This window comes from Megalops cyprinoides, chromosome 14 (genome assembly GCF_013368585.1).
Source record: "Megalops cyprinoides isolate fMegCyp1 chromosome 14, fMegCyp1.pri, whole genome shotgun sequence".
Classification (NCBI taxonomy): Eukaryota; Metazoa; Chordata; class Actinopteri; order Elopiformes; family Megalopidae; genus Megalops; species Megalops cyprinoides.
The window spans coordinates 28,476,183-28,492,455 of record NC_050596.1 but is presented as its reverse complement, the minus strand read 5'-3'; the positions used below and the strand labels follow the sequence as shown (position 1 = coordinate 28,492,455).

At 45.7% G+C, this 16,273-nt stretch overlaps 1 protein-coding gene across 1 annotated transcript in view; it reads right to left on the bottom strand.

Moving 5' to 3' along the window:
• myo3b (myosin IIIB) overlaps positions 1 to 16,273 on the bottom strand; it is a 104,026-nt gene that overhangs the window by 54,847 nt on the left and 32,906 nt on the right. Inside the window, exons 10-23 of the mRNA XM_036545153.1 lie at positions 15,357 to 15,512; positions 12,267 to 12,351; positions 11,984 to 12,100; positions 11,366 to 11,470; positions 11,039 to 11,122; positions 10,400 to 10,602; positions 10,050 to 10,148; positions 9,492 to 9,606; positions 8,858 to 8,984; positions 7,734 to 7,944; positions 6,372 to 6,519; positions 3,966 to 4,119; positions 2,759 to 2,847; positions 2,302 to 2,431 (exon numbers count right to left, since the gene is read on the bottom strand). Coding sequence (XP_036401046.1) covers positions 2,302 to 2,431; positions 2,759 to 2,847; positions 3,966 to 4,119; positions 6,372 to 6,519; positions 7,734 to 7,944; positions 8,858 to 8,984; positions 9,492 to 9,606; positions 10,050 to 10,148; positions 10,400 to 10,602; positions 11,039 to 11,122; positions 11,366 to 11,470; positions 11,984 to 12,100; positions 12,267 to 12,351; positions 15,357 to 15,512 — 1,823 coding nt within the window. The remainder of the gene's footprint in view (positions 1 to 2,301; positions 2,432 to 2,758; positions 2,848 to 3,965; positions 4,120 to 6,371; positions 6,520 to 7,733; positions 7,945 to 8,857; positions 8,985 to 9,491; positions 9,607 to 10,049; positions 10,149 to 10,399; positions 10,603 to 11,038; positions 11,123 to 11,365; positions 11,471 to 11,983; positions 12,101 to 12,266; positions 12,352 to 15,356; positions 15,513 to 16,273) is intronic.

Sequence of the window (16,273 nt, the reverse complement as noted above, 5' to 3'; positions counted from 1 at the left end):
GTCATCAGAGGCCATCCTTCTTGCCATATATATACCAACCCCCTGAATGACCTGCCATAATTACTCTTGCTGTGGTCTATATTACTTTCATGCTTGCCATGGGCACTGTTGCTCTATTTAATGCTAATTATCCACTGTTCTGTTTTAATGTTGCTTTTATTTGTTTCTTTTCCATAGTTCCCCAGGATTTTCTTGTCACCCCCATTTCCCAAGGTACTGAGTTTTTGATTCCCTCTGGAAAACATACATTGTCCAACAACCCTAACACTGCAATATAACAATATTTAAATTGACTGATTGACTGAGTTTTCTATTATAAGGTGATATTAGCAGAATATACAATGTGCATTGAAACAAACACAGTTTTCAGAGGGTCATATCTATGTAAGAACCAATGTTTCCTTTTGAGCAAAGTCTCTGTAGTCAATGTGACTTCCACTGTTCCAGTCTGATGATTGTGCTGACTGAGGTTGTATCGACAAGGCTGCCACCTACTGGCCAACAGATGCAACGTCTCAGCTGGCAGTCAATGTTGTGTTGGCAAATGCCGTATGAAACCACTGGGGATAAATACATTTTTATCTGATCCTGCAGATAGCAATCATTTCACAGATAACAGGAAATCCATAAAACGCAACCAAAGATAAAACTCTTCCCAATTTTACACTGAAAATTTGAATCACCATTTTCACTGACTATTTACCATTTAAAATGGACCAAAGCTGTCTGTGCAGACAGACTGAAGCTGTTGACCTCTTCTTGGCCACAGTGGGGGAACTGTGTGTTTTGCATTCATTTATTCCTATTCTATGATCAACAATAACAGTCTATTGTGATAACAACACTATAATACAAATGTAATAGCAATTACAATTCTACCAGAAACCGTGTCAAATCACAATCAAAGCATACCACAGAAACAGCCTTACTGTTAATGTCAGTAAGCTATGTGAATATAATTTTGGAAAAATGGTGACAATGCCATTAGTGCCAATTTAACAATCAATTAACGTAAATGACAAAATCCCCAAAATCATTTCTACAAATGTACAAATTAACGCCATGCAGTCTTATCGTTGTCGTATTTTTGTTGAATACCCCACATGCCATGCACTGCATCACACTCTCAAGCGTTCCTGGTCAAACTGCACTTCAGGGGCTGGTTTCCCAGCAGCCCCCCCCACCGCGCTGCACTTAGCCTCAGTAAAGGCCAAGAGGCGAAAACCCGCATTCCGAACGGAGGCTTAACCCAGGCAACAATTTAGAAACCCCTCTGTGCGCATGACCAGGCCTTAATCCTGCTATCTCAGACGGCGCTCATTTACAGGTAGGTGAGAAGGGAAAAGTGGGGCGCATCGCTCGGCCTAATAAAGGCACGTGGGCGCCAGGCCTCTTGACGTTAGAGCTCTGCCGTTAGCGTGCGCTGGTCACTGTGGTGATGGTTACTGTACGTCGCATTACCACCTGCTCCCGTGAGGGGGACATGAAGAGGAGTTTGCCGCTGTGCTTGCGCTCATTTTGTGGAGAGCTCCTTATACCCCCTGGGTGTTGGGAAGCCTTATCGCGGCGATATCCTGCCGCGATGTGGTTTTGAAGAGGGAGGCAAGTGGTGGCGGGTAGCTGGGGGGAGCGCGGGGAGGGCTTAGGGAAAACACAAACAGATCCCTGCAGTGGGAGGTCAGCCTCTCAGGAGGGCTTTTCTCCCGCACGGTGGGTGGTTATGGTCCCGCGACGAGCACCGCCACTGGGGGTGGGGGCGATCGCCAAGGTGCACACATAGTCGCCACAGTTACATTACATTACATTATTGTCATTTAGCAGACGCTCTTACCCAGAGTGACTTACATAGGTTACAATATCTATTCATTTATACAGCTGGATATTTACTGAAGCAGTTCTGGGTTAAGTACCTTGTCCAAAGGGACAACAGCAGTGCCCCAATGGGGAATCAAACCAGCAACCTTTCGGTTACAAGTCCTGCTCCTTACCACTACGCTTCACTGCTGCCCTATCTGACGGCTTCCAAAACCCATGACTGAGGAGGCTGCCACTGCTGTTGAGTGATGCGTGAGAAAGCGTGAAAGGCCCAGGAGGATGGTTCTGTGCTCGGGAACAGATGGCGGCAGGTATGAGATGGCACCAGACCGCTGCCGGCTGCTGCCAGGCACAATGAGCGACCTGGACAACGCCGGGCAGCTCCAGCGGCACGCCACTGCCGCCGCCGCCACGGGAATGGCGTCACCGATCCGGACCGTGACACCAGCGGCGCTCGGCCACGCGGCAGCGCCAGACGACACTCACCTGTTTTCGTCAGCGGGCTGGAGAACAGCTGCTGCAGCAGGCGGTTCTCCGAGGTCCTCAGCACCACAACGATGTCCGCCGGCAGCGTGTCCCGGTTCTTCTCCAGGAACCCATCCACGTTGTACAGGACCTGAGGGGGAGAGACGCTCGATTATTCAACTGGCGGACTGCTGTACAACCTCAAATCTTTACACATTCACTTTATGGAAAATCCATTGAAATAATTTCGTTTCCTACAGCACATTAATACTCAAGGGACTCATTCCATCACATCTTTCAGATTGAATGTTAAAACTACACAGACCAGTTTCAACTACACGGACCAGTGGCAAGGAGGTGCTACAAGACAGTACTTATAGCATGCTAGTGGATAGAATTAAACAGACTGGACTGCTACAGTATGGGCATGTGTGAAAATCTCTTTCTAACAGAACAAAACAATGTGCATGAACTCTACCTTTCCAGCATAGTGCTGAATCCCAAAGCAAAGCTCAACGCGTTTTGGTCTCCAGAAATACTTGCAGCGAAGGTTGTCGTCAAATTTATCTTCAGGAAGGAAAGAATGGAGAGAATGCATATTTTAGAAGACGAGAAACACATTGAAATGTACCCTTCAAAAGGGCCATCCCGAATCTTACTCAAGGAACTGAAAGAAACACATGCGAAATGAGTTCAGTTCCAGCACAAATTTGAACAGCTATATTCATCTTTATTCTGTTAATAATAGCACAAAAAATAAGCACATTATCAAATACTGCAACATAAATATTTTTCTAAATATGTTAATCAAAGTAAAAAAGAAGAAGCCAAAGCAACATGAACATTTAAAGGAACCTACGCATGTCACTCATAAATACTGAATTGTGCTATTAATCACAATCCAATGGACCTATCCAATTAACCTGACAACTCGTGTTATCTCTCCAGCTAACCAGCTGCCGTAGCTGAGCTCTTCAGAAACAATGGCTACCACATTCGCATAAAGGTCACTATGGAGAAGTCTGCAATGGGGTCTCTTTCTACCACTTCACTCTGCTGATAACGCTTATCATGTTTTAAGATACAGCCCTCTGTTCATCCACTGACTCCACAGGGAATATTGTGATGTACCAGCTTTTTACATGGTTACTTTTAAATTGTCTCCGTATTCACACTGTACATATCTGCTCGTGGCACGCTTCCATGGGTTACTTCTTACACTTTGGTTTCCAGTAGAGGTAAACGACGCCTTTGCATTTAACAGACCGGTCACAGCTGAGTTTCTACATTCCCTTTCCCTCAGCTGGTCTAAAAGTTTCTTTTGCAGCCGTTTATTGGCTTTTATTAGATTGGGTTGAGTTGTTAAGGTCTTCTTGAACCTTATCCAGACAGAATTGGATTCCTGTAATGTCCATTTTTAATAGCCCAAACCCTTGGTAATTAGTTCTGAGATATCACTTTTTACTTGCAATCTTTTTTTTTTGTTTTCTTATAATGAATTTACCACGCATGCATCCCTTATTTGTTCTGTAATCTTCAATTTTCATGCTTTTCATCATTAAATAGAATAACTACAATACAAGTCGCACCACCACCATCCCATTTTCCCCACCCCATCAGAACTGACTTCTATAGGCCTTTGCTTCCCAAACGAGCTTGCTGATGCTACTCGGCCGCCTCCTTACCCACAAGGGTCTGGTCGGTGGCCTGAGGGAAACGGCTCTCCTCGTCCAGCAGGGAGAGCAGCCCCATGGGCTTCTGCAGGAACATATCCAAGATGGGCCTGTTATCCTCATACTCCACCAGGCTGGCATCCACCCCCTCGCTCTGGTACTCCATCTGACCAAAAAAAAAAAAAATCACAGGGAATAAACAACGCCCAGAGATAATGATTTCACTAAGTAACCCAATTAAGCTGGTTAAGCAATCTGGGCTAAATAAGATTTGAGCGTGTTTAGAAACGAGAGCGCTTTAAATTAAATATACTGCGCCGTGCTGCTTGAACCGTGTCACTTCATTATTTCTCCCCAGCTCCACTTTTTAATCACGTCTTTTGCTGAATACATTAGACCCGAAAAGTTCTGAGATAACAAATAGAGCCACTTACTAATTCATAATTTATTGCAATCTGCAAATAACCCAGAGTCGTATCATATTATCTTATCTGTTTAATTTAGATCAAAAAAGTTTTTTTTTTTAATTTTGTAATAAAATGCAACCAACAGATCTAAAGCAGCTTCATGTTTAAATCATTAACTTGTAATAATCAGTCAAGTTTGTGTGTGTTGCAGAGGATAGGAGCTGTTATCTCTTAATATGGAAATCCCTTTACTGTTCACACTGTACCTCTCCTCAGCGAGGGAAATGAGTGCATGTTAATAGGCAGCAAAGTTGTCTCTATCTTGTGAAGTGCTAACAGTGAGCTTTGATACTCAAGCACTTGCTACATGGATGGACCATAACTTTACAGGGTGATCAAACTAACCAAAATGCCATCTGTACACTCTGGTTCATTTTATTGGATTCTGATTCATTAAAAATGTTTCAATGCCCACTGCTTCATTTTCTGCTCCAGATATTTTTTTTGTATAATTTAAGAATGGCTACTGATACATACATCACTTGTACTTTGAGACGTTGCCATTGGTTATCTGCAGTGGATAACACAACTTCTGTAATGGGCGACAGTGTAGCGTAGTGGTAAGGCACAGGGCTTGTAAATAAAAGATTGCTGGTTCGATCCCCCTCTGGGACACTGCTATTGTACTTGGGCAAGGTGCAGAGGACAAGGCAACCCAGAGTTGCTTCAGCACACATCCAGCTGTATAAATGGATATGTAAAATTGTAACCTAAGCTGCTCTGGGTAAGAGCGTCTGCTAAATGACAATAATGTACTGTAGCATACATTGAGTCAGCTCAATTTACAGGCAGTATGAAGGTAAACCTTTCCAACCTTCCTCTCACTGTCGGCTCCTACCTTCACCAAAGAGACGAACACTGGGGACACATTCATCACTAAATGCATTCTGTTCTAAAGTGCTCTTCAAGGGTGGGTTCTGTAGGAAAAACGATACGCTACATTAATCTCTGCTAGTGCACGGTAGGGACATCCACAGCCCACAGAGTAGCTTTAAGCCCAGTCCGGACCTTGCAATCAGCATCTCTGGGAATCCTTCCCCGACAGTTTGTCGATTGAACTTTTTACAGAAAATTATGCTCAGCGGTAAAACGGCAACAAGGAGAAAGTTCTGGAATGAATGAAGCTCCCAAGGAACGCTTGTTAGGGAATTTCACTGACGCAGTTATTTCGCTATTCTGTAAATACATTCCGGTGGCTGTGTGAACTTCTGTTCTGTGATTAAAATTGGAAGTTAAGGATGCCTTTTTTAAAAAATTTTTCTTTCATTAATTTCAGAGCTAATTTACCATTTCTCGAAATGAAGTACTGCATTCACTAATTCCAGAATAAACGTCTTCATTCAAGTAGCCAGCCTCTTAAAAGAAACATTTCAGGCAACAGACGTGACGCCCGACATTCATTATAACTTCCTGGTGCAACTACTCAGCAGATAACACCCAATTATCCTGCTGCACGCCACAGCCCTGTGACTGATGGAGATGGAGAGAAACGCAGAGACGCCGCAACACAAATAATCCCTCATAGAGGAGGAAAACAAGCAGAACACATGTCAGATATTCATCTGGAACAATGGCACTTATCTGAGCAGAGTAGGATTAACTATTGCTTGTTTCTGGATATCACATTAACTTAAACTAGGGATGAGGCAATTAGGTTCCCCGCGCTATAATTAATCTTAGACAAGGAAAAAGATAATCTCCCCATTTTGTAAGCACGGAGCCGTGGAGCTGATTCATTCTGTATTGAAAAGGGCGTGCAGTGATGAGGTAAAACAAAACACCAGGCTTTTTTCTCAAACATCTAAATCTAGTTACAATTTAGATTTCTACCAAAAACACTGAGCTCCTCACCTCACCTGTGCTCTTGAGCAGCAAAGCAGTGCGCACTAAATCACTAAAGAATGCCCCCATCCAGGTAGCACAGACACCGCGCTGGCCGCTGGCTGCCCACCTGCTCGAGAGCGAAAATGTGCTGGTTGAAGTAGAACTGGATCTGCTCGTTGGCGATGTTGATGCACAGCTGCTCGAAGGAGTTCTTGGTGAAGTTCTCGAAGCCGAAGATGTCCAGGATGCCCACGTTCATCCCGCTCTCCGTGGCGCTTCAGGGGGGTGGGCAGAGGAGGGAGAGGAAAACATATTTAGTTCCTGCGTGGAATTGGGGCTGCGATGGCAGGGAGGCTGAGAATGGTGCCCTGGTCTGCTAGCACAGATACGAAGGGGGCCAAAGGCATGGCCCACAGCCCCTGGTGCAAGCGAGCTAATCTGCCACAACATCTGGCATCTGCTGTGTACCATCACCAGAGCAGAGAAGACAGTCAGAATGCTTACAGTACGGAGCTCTGAAACTCATGTCTTGGAGGGGATATGTGTATGTTTATTTCGATGTTCGAATTATTTTGCTTAAATTCTGATCTTTTCCAAATTGGTCTGCTTACTCAACTCATTGCTATTCAGCTTACTTCATTATCTGTCCAAACCACAAAACATTTTGATGATTAATCTGATAAATCTGACCTGATTTCTTGCAATAAATTATCACTGTTTTTGACATGCAACGTTTCAATGCAAAACAACAAGGTGATACCTGAAATAGAACCAGTATAATAATACAGTGATTAAACATCAGGAAGGGCCTGAAAATCTACTCCTGAATCTGACATATCAAATTTCTAAAAGAAGGCTTCAGAAAAAGTCTGTGGCATCACAATCTTTTATAAAGGAGGCTAGGACTACCTGACGGAAATAAATATCCTTGTACTTCTTCCCATAATCCCCCTCCCTCCAGCAATCACCCAGACATCTCTTGGAGGTCACCTTCTGCCTTTGTGAACAGGTTATTATTGGCAATAACAGTGAAAATACAGATGATTGGAGTGGAAACGATTGCACTTGGCTCAGTAACGCCTCAAAGATACTCCGGCAGCCCAATCCCCTGAATCCATTGACAGTCTGGCCTCACTTTTATGATGTGATTCTTCTGGATCAATGGACAGCTCTTTACAGCTTCTCTGAAGTCTTTTTAATCATCGGAATATTATTTTTCTCAGCGTGCAACTTCATATTAAAAATTAATGCCAATTTTTTTTTCTTCTCTGTTCTGTCTCTCTTTCCCTGTCCTGCATGCCTCAATAAAATCTGAAGTGTAACCTTGTGATTTCACCACAGAGGTGTGGATCTTTAAAAACCCAATGAAGGACGTAACTGCAAGAGTGCCCCAGAGGACAGTGGGAAACAAGAGAACAGCTGCCCGGTTTTAGCCGTGTTGTGATCAGAGGCTGTGGCGTGGAGCGGCGGAGGAGCAGCTGTTCCTCACCAGATGTTCTTGTCGGGCTGCAGCAGGGCGTTGATGCGGTTGACGATCCAGCTGAAGAGGCGGCCGTACAGGGCCTTGGACATGGCATCCCGTACGTCGGTGGCCTTGTCCACCGTGTTGGTGCGGATGATGGTCTCGCCCCGGGTCACCACGCAGTGCGACGTCAGGGCCTCCTGCAGCTCCTCGGAGCCGATGCTGAGGAGGGTGGCGGCTGAGACACAAACATATGGGGGCGTGGAGACTGATCACATATACACCAATCACAGATGCACAGATTACAGACACACCAATCACAGATGCACCGATTACAGACACACCAATCACAGATGCACCGATTACAGACACACCAATCACAGATGCACCGATTACAGACACACCAATCACAAGCACACCATCACAGACACACCAATCACAGATGCACCGATTACAGACACACCAATCACAGATGCACTGATTACAGACACACCAATCACAGATGCACCGATTACAGACACGCCAATCACAAGCACACCATCACAGACACACCAATCAATAGCACATTATCACAGACACACCATCACAGACACACCAATCACAAGCACCCCAATTAACAGACACACCAGTTACAAACACACTATCACAGACACACTAATCACAAGAACACTATCATAGGCACACCAATCATAGACACACTGATCACAAGCACAGTCACACACACACACAATCACAGACACACCAATCACAAGCACACCATTACAAACACACCGTCTCAAACACTAACCACAACCACAAGCCATAATTTAATACATTTAAATACAACCACACACCATCACCCACACCTTCACAAATGCTAAATGTAACCACACTACCTGACACACACCACTACACACCATTACACATGCACTACAGCCACACAAAGCACCTCTCTTTAATAGAGCCCAAGTATGCAGCCCTCTGACAGACATGAACTGTTTGTACTTAAAATTTTCCACATTTCAGATTTCAGATTCTACTCTGAAGGGCCAGTGGGTGTCTGTTCTTCATAGCACAAGAGCTTTTGAAACCTAATGGAATCAATTAGTGGTCTGAATCAGACAGTTGCTCAGCCTGATTTAAACACATTGTGCAGCAAACATCTCTCTTACCATTTTCTAAGGCTTCAGAATTAGGCACTTCACTTTTATCAGTCTGGTGTTGAGATGTAATGGCAGCAAATTCGATATTTCCAGTATTCAGGATGGCAGACAGAATTTTGTAAACTGAGTTTACTTCCTGTAAATTAAAAAAATAATAATAGAGAAAAAATATGGATAAAGCTTGCTATTGCAATTAAAAACTTAAGAAAGTCTGCTATTGCTAATGCAATTATTTTTCAAATTGAACAGCTAGTTCGCTTAATATTTTAATCAACATTGAGCCATAACACAGACTCTGACTCATCAGCCACTACTGTTTTAATCCTCCCTAGGGGACCTGAGCTTGAACAGATTCTAATACTTTACATAACCACAGCTGCAAAATGCCGGCACATAAATGCAGTTTGACTATTCCCCTGCAAAGGAATGGACCACTAACAACCCAAAAAAAACTGACTTCTAGAAAATTATCATTCTTGTCTTAACATCTTCACAAGCAACAACTGCATTTTATGATGAATTTATAATGCTGGATTTTAATTAAATTTATTGTGAATCACCCTACTCTGGTGTACAAGACATGACTCCTATGTGCCAAGGCCCCCTAGTGGCTGGTGTCATAATGACAGCAGTGGCACTGTACCTCCTCGGTGAAGCCAATGATGCGGAAGCAGTCCTGAATGGCATCAAACTGCTCTTTGTACAGCTTGCTGGAGATAATGTCCTGCATCACTTTGCCGTGCTCGTTATCAATGTATCTGTAAAAAGTGACACAGTGAGTCAAAATTCAAGAGCAGCCTCACTGATAATGTCTTCCTTACTGCCCTGCTTGTTTGCATGAACACACACAAATAACTTCATCACAGTGATTTGGAAGATTATACTGATGTTATACCTTGTAAAGAAAACGGCGGACATTCAACAATTATTCAGTGACTTGTAGCATTCTGAATGCATGAGTCAGATAGTGACACGCTGAAATTCCGCATCATCGAGGTTTATAAGCACTTTGTTCATGCAAATGTTTCCACTTATCAGGCCCTGCTTGATCCAATGTTCTTGTCCAGGACAGCTGTCTTCACTTCGGCTGGATTACATCATGTTCATTGTTCATTGGACAGGCACATTTGGAAGTTTTACTCCACCTTCTCTTAATATTTACTGGAGAACAAAAACAGTTGCATCTGCAGAAAAGGCCTACCTGGGAGGAGTCTTCTCCGGCAGTCTGTATTCTTTGAGCTGGTCTTGATGATAAAGGCCAGCGTAGATGTAATAGAATATGTGGAAATTCTTCTCTCCCCTTGAAACAAGTAAAGAAAATGTTGAATCATCAAGCTGGTAAATGCTTGCCTTTTTTCCTGAGGGTGAAAAAGCTACATGTAGCTAAGTGTGACCAGGGCAAAAGCTAATCTAGCGGAGCGGCAAATCACTTCACCACTGTCTAACACGCTGAAAGAAATCAATTTGAAACAGCGTAAGCAAACATTCGTTCTTTTCCCCAGTGAATCTGATTACGTGAAGGACTCTGCTGCTCGTTCCGGCTGCACCTACATTGCCTGCTTGATTACTCTGGACTTCTCCAGCAGGTACTCGGAAATCTTGGCCCCCATTACGGCCCCCGTGGGGGTGAACTTCATCTCCAAGTATTTGCCGAAGCGGCTGGAGTTGTCGTTGATCGCCGTGCAGGCGTTTCCGAAAGCCTCCACCAGGGGGTTCACCTGCAGGATCTTCTCCCGCAGTGTGCGGTTATTGGCCTGGAACCACAGAAGAAGAAAGCGCCTGACGCGAAACGCAATCTGTTTACCGCTCATGCGCATGGCTTCCCATTTACTGTGCTGTGTCATTGAGTCAGGTGGTTATCTGGTAAAAAACAGAGGCACTGGCACAGAATGAGTACTCCTTTTGCTCCTTTTGGTTATGTATCACTTTGTATATAGCAAGCAAGTATGTTTCACCATCCATTACATATTTGTGTATAAGACACCATCCAGCTCACATTTTGCATGGTCTTTGTTTATACAACTGGATATTTACTGTAGTAATTAAGGTTAAGCACCATGTTCTTGGGTGCAATGGTATTGCTCATCTGGGAATAAACCCTGCAACCTTTAGCTTTCACTAGTTTGACTGTCATGGTAAAGGTTTGCTGAAATACTGCATGGTCAGGCTATCGAAGCCGAGGCACAGTACCTTCCCCAGGAAGGTGAGATGCTGGACAATCAGGTGGGCGCTTTCGGTCTTCCCCGCCCCACTCTCCCCGCTGATAATGATGCACTGAAACACAGGTAGAAACATCAACAGCAGCTCCGTAGCACAGCCGCCACCCACATTCAACACTGCAAAGCACAAGTCAAAGCTACAACCCACTGACGACAGAAACACAGAGATTCTGCATGCCTTAGTAGTTTTTCAGAGGGTCAGGGTGTTGCAGGTATGGAGCTGATAACACTTACAGCGTGATTTTGGAAACTCCTCAATGTTCACACACAGTCCACCCCCCCCCCGTCCCCACTTTACTTGGTCTTTGCAGAAGGTCACCATGCCCTGGTACGCCGCGTCCGCTGTGGCGAAGATGTGAGGCGGGTTCGAGCTGCGCTTCACCCCATGGTAGAGCTTGGAGAACTGCCAACAAATTGCAACGGCAGAAAGAATGTATTACAATTATAACAGTGTAATGAACAATAATAACGAATCTGTTGCTTTTTTCCAAATCTTTTCACAAACAGTGTGCCGCTACATAGTTATATATCACTCTGATAAAGGCTTAGGCTGACGCTCGTTAGTTTTTTACTTAAAGGGACTGTTTTATTCTGTGAAAGGCCCCTGGGAGCTGATGAACGTTACAGTTAGCTCCAGATGGAATGTATGTGGCAGTGTAGCATAGTGGTAAGGAGCAGGGCTTGTAACCGAAAGGTTGCCAGTTCAATTCCCCACTGGGGCACTGCTGCTGTACCACTGGGCAAGGTGCTTAACCCACACTTGCCTCAGTAAATATCCAGCTGTGTAAATGGATATCATGTAAAAATTATAACATATGTAAGAGTCTTTGGAGAAGAGCGTCTGCTAAATGACAATAATGTAATGTAATGTATACACACAGCAACACCCCGTCACCACCATTTTGGCTGGCCTCACCTGTGGTGAGTAGATGCTGAGATTTTGGAAAGGGTTGAGAGCGATTAGGATGTCCCCCACATACGTGTAGATCTGCAGCTCCTCGTACCTTCTCTGGAGGCGGCTGATGATCACTTCCTACAAACACAAACCCTTCGGCATTACAGACAGCCCCAGCACAAACCTTACTGTGCCGTGGGTGTGTCCGGGACCGCGGGTGTGTCCAGGACCACAGGAGTGTCCGGGAACACGAGTGTGTCCCGGAACACAGGCGTGTCCGGGAACATGGGCGTCGGCCCCTCACCTCATCCAGAGCCTCCAGGTTCACCAGGTCGTCATCGGGACAGCTCTCCACACGGAGAGTTTTTCGGGTGCTGATTCTCTCATGCCTGTGGGAAGCGAGGGAAATAAACGCGTTTTACAAACCACACCAACGTGGCAGAGTAGCATAGTGGTTAAGGAGCCTTGTAACCGAAAGGTTGCAGGTTTGATTCCCCGTTGAGGCACTGCTGCTGAACCATTCCATAAAGCCTCAGTTAATGTCCAGCTGTATAAACAGGTAATGTGTAAAAATGGTAACATATGTAAGTTGCTCTGGATAAGAGCACCTGCTAAATGACAACAATGTAATGTAATTTACGTGGTGCTCCCTGCATTGGCTGTAGATTTGTGGAAAAACAGATACTCAAGTGCCTCAGTGCTGGACAGACTCATTTACATGACTTGTGCCCCCCCTGCCCGCCCACGAACGGTCTGATTTCAGGCTCTCCCTGGGGTGCTGTTTTCGATCATCAGCCGCCCTTATTTAATCCAGTGTTGAATTGCACTTCATCACCAATTGACCCGGTATTCTCCAGCGAGACCTCTGGGTCAGGGGTCAGCGGGGAGGCAGCTGGCTCTTTGTGAGGTTTAACTACCCTCAGTAGGAGGTGTGAGACTGTCAAACCAAGCCCCCAGGGCCCAGCAGCAAATCAGCTATTGTGTGTGTGCCTGTGTGTGTATGTGTGTGTCTGTGTGTGTGTGTGTGAGCATGTGAATGAACGTGTGTGAGTAGCACTGCAGAGTTGATGAAGGAGATTCATAAGTGGATAGACTGCCTTGTTTGCAGATTGTGTGTGTGTGTGCATGTGTGTGTGTGCGCACGCATTTGAGACTTGCACTGGAGAGTGCATGGAGTATTCATTAGTTCATTAGCAAAATTCATTAGTAGCTGGGCTGCCTGGTCTGTCTGGATCCTTGCGTGATGGCGTGAGCATGCATGTGTGTCTGTGTGTGTGTGTGTGTGTGTGTGTGTGTGAGAGAGATATCCTGCTTGTGTGTATGACTGGGTATGTGCAATGAATGGTTCAGCACATGTATGAGGGGGTGTGTGTGTTCGTATGCATGTACGTGTGTGAGAGCTTGTACCTGTGTGTGTGTGTGTGAGAGAGTGTGTGAGTGTTTGTAAATCCGAACATAAATCCTCTGTAAATACTCAATTAGCGTGTGGGAGTGACAGACTGCCAGAATCAGGAGTAGTTGTGGCCCTACAATGTTCACACCCAAACAAACAATGGTACTAACTTCCAGTCTGCGACTCACACTATTATGACATTTACAGAAGAACCACCACATCTAAAATCACCAAAGAAATCCCATTCTTACAAACCTCCAAAACAAACCCTGACTCCACCAATGCTCAGACTACAAGATCACCTACAGCCTGAGCAAGACAATCCTCTGGCAAATCTTGACAAAGCCCCCCGTGTAAAACCCACAAGATGCATTTCCCGTGGTAATTTCCTCAGGCGGAGAACACTCTCAGCGGATGGTATAAGGCACAGTACCTTGCCGCTTTCCAGAGAAGTCCTCTCTTAAAGAGAGCCGGGGGCCTGAGCTTGCGGCTCCTGTTACTCCTCAGCATAGCCGCAGCTGACTCCGAGCTCCTGCCCGTTGGCTGTCTAATCGCCGCTCTGATCTCGCTCAGAGGGGGCTAAACCGGGAAGGTGCAGGCGCTTCTCCCGCAGAGCTTCCCCTTAATCTCATTACTCCCCTTTCACCGATGACAGCCAGGCTGCACCCCTGCTGTCCCCCCCCTGCAGGTTACTGGCAGAGTAAACAAATCTGGCAAGTCCTTTCGCTTTCATTCAGGGGTGCGGGCAGCGCCTGTCACCCTCGGCCGGGCGACGGCACTCCCTACGGGGCCGACAGGGACAGGAACACTCGCCCATATCTCGCTGGAATTGTGTTACGCGTCCGTCTGTCGATAACCTGCTCTAGATATCACCTGTGCTGTTTCGCTAATTTTTTTTCCCCCCAGGTACACAGTTTTCAGACCCATACTGGCCTTGTGAAGGTGGCAAATACACAGTGGTGTTGTCTTCCGGCTGACTGAACATGTGAGGCATTATAAGCAAAAGCCAGGAGAGAAGCTGCTTCTTTGACAGAAGTTTGCAGCACACTGGTTTTGCGGTTGGGCTCTCAACTCCTTTGGCCTCTCTTGTCTTGATGGTATTGAACCACCAGTGGGATAAATGGGTCCTGTTAATGTAGGTCAGTCTGCACAATCGCTCACACCAAATGAATCCCCCTCCACTCACTCTGCCTTCAGCTCCCTAAAAAACAGACCCTCTGTTTTTCACACAGAGGCACGCAGTGACGGGGAAGGGAAATCCTGCCACCTACTGGTGAGCACAGGAACACAACTGAACCAGGCATGGAAGAAAAGTAATTAGAGTGGGGAGGGCTCACTGGGCTGTACTTGCTTTGGGGTGATGACACATTCGTACCATTACTCCATAAGAACTGTATACAGTACGTCATTAAAGTATTGCTGGTTGTGCACCTGAGAATAAAAATGTCTGAGTCACTCACTGGATAATATAGGAAAGGATAATAAGACAGCCCGGGTTTGTTTGCTTAATTTCAGTAACCTAAGGCATTGCTACAGTGAAGCAAAGATAGAGCCATTACATTACATTACATTGTCATGTATCAGATGCTTTTATCCACAGTAACTTACATGTTACAATTTTTACAAGCTATCCATTTATACGGTTGGGTATTTACTGAGACAATTGCAGGTTAAGTACTTTGTCCAAGGGTACAACAGCAGTGCCCCAGTAGGGACTCGAACCAGCAACATTTTGGTTACGAGCCACTGTTCCTTACCACTACGTTTCACTGCCGCCCTACATTAACCATTACCTTAACTGTTATAATCTTACAGTGTGGATTAGGTGCCCACAGTTTGACTGACATTGACATACCATGGCTGAGTGAAAATATGTCCATTCTCCATATTTCCTTAGAAGTAAGACTCACACGTGGAAGCAGATACACACACACACAGTCGGTGCAAAGGCACATGTACTAAAGCACATGCACTAAGACATGTACACTGGCGCACACGTACTTGGTCTTGGCCCTGCACCCCAGTTCCTGCTGCTCGCGGATGAGGACGGCTAGCTGTTGCCGCAGTGCCATGTCCTTTCCGTGTGCCTGCTTGATGAAAGGGTGCTCCAGAAGGTGGGTCACCGATGGGCGCGTCTCGAAATCCTTGATCAAACACCTGCATGGAGCCACAACAGGATACACTGAAGGGTTACACTGCACACAGCACATCATTTACCAAACAAATGTAAGTGTTTTTAGCTTTATTCAGCTGCCGTGTATACAGCCTGATAGCTACTGCAGCATGTATGGTCAATGGAAGTGTCTCACCTAGGGTTCAAAATACCACATCCTCAGGACAAAGCTCTGATCATCACAGTAAAAAAACAGTGAACAAAGTAAGGGAAATCCTCTATGGACACAGTCAAACCAAAAAATTCACAGATTTTGGCTGCACATGAATGGTGAAGGAGTCCCCCAAATCACTTCAGCGAGGCCCTGAGGACCTAACAAGTCCTTTAGAGACCATCCGGCTTTCACATCCTCACTGCTTACATGCAAAGGGTTGCAGCTTTGGCAACTCTGTACCAAAACCCTGAGAGAGCCTCCTGCCTACACCCCCCCAGAAAAAACCCTGCACCCTACGCACATGTCCTGGGTCTGGGCTCACCTGGCACGGTCAGAACTCCCCCGGTCGGGTTGGCAGTCTGGCTCCGAGTGCTGTCCAACCTCTCTCCCCTCTCTACTGACCATGGCTCGGCCTTCTCCCCTTCTCCCCTCCTCACTTACATCACCATAACGACCAGAGCCTGGCCTCGCCTGTGCAAACACCTCTGTCTCTGGCGCCCTCTGCACACACGGCCCACACCGCTCTCCATGGCTCTGATCACACACACAGGCACAGACACCTTGACTCTTCAACGCACTACATACAGTGAA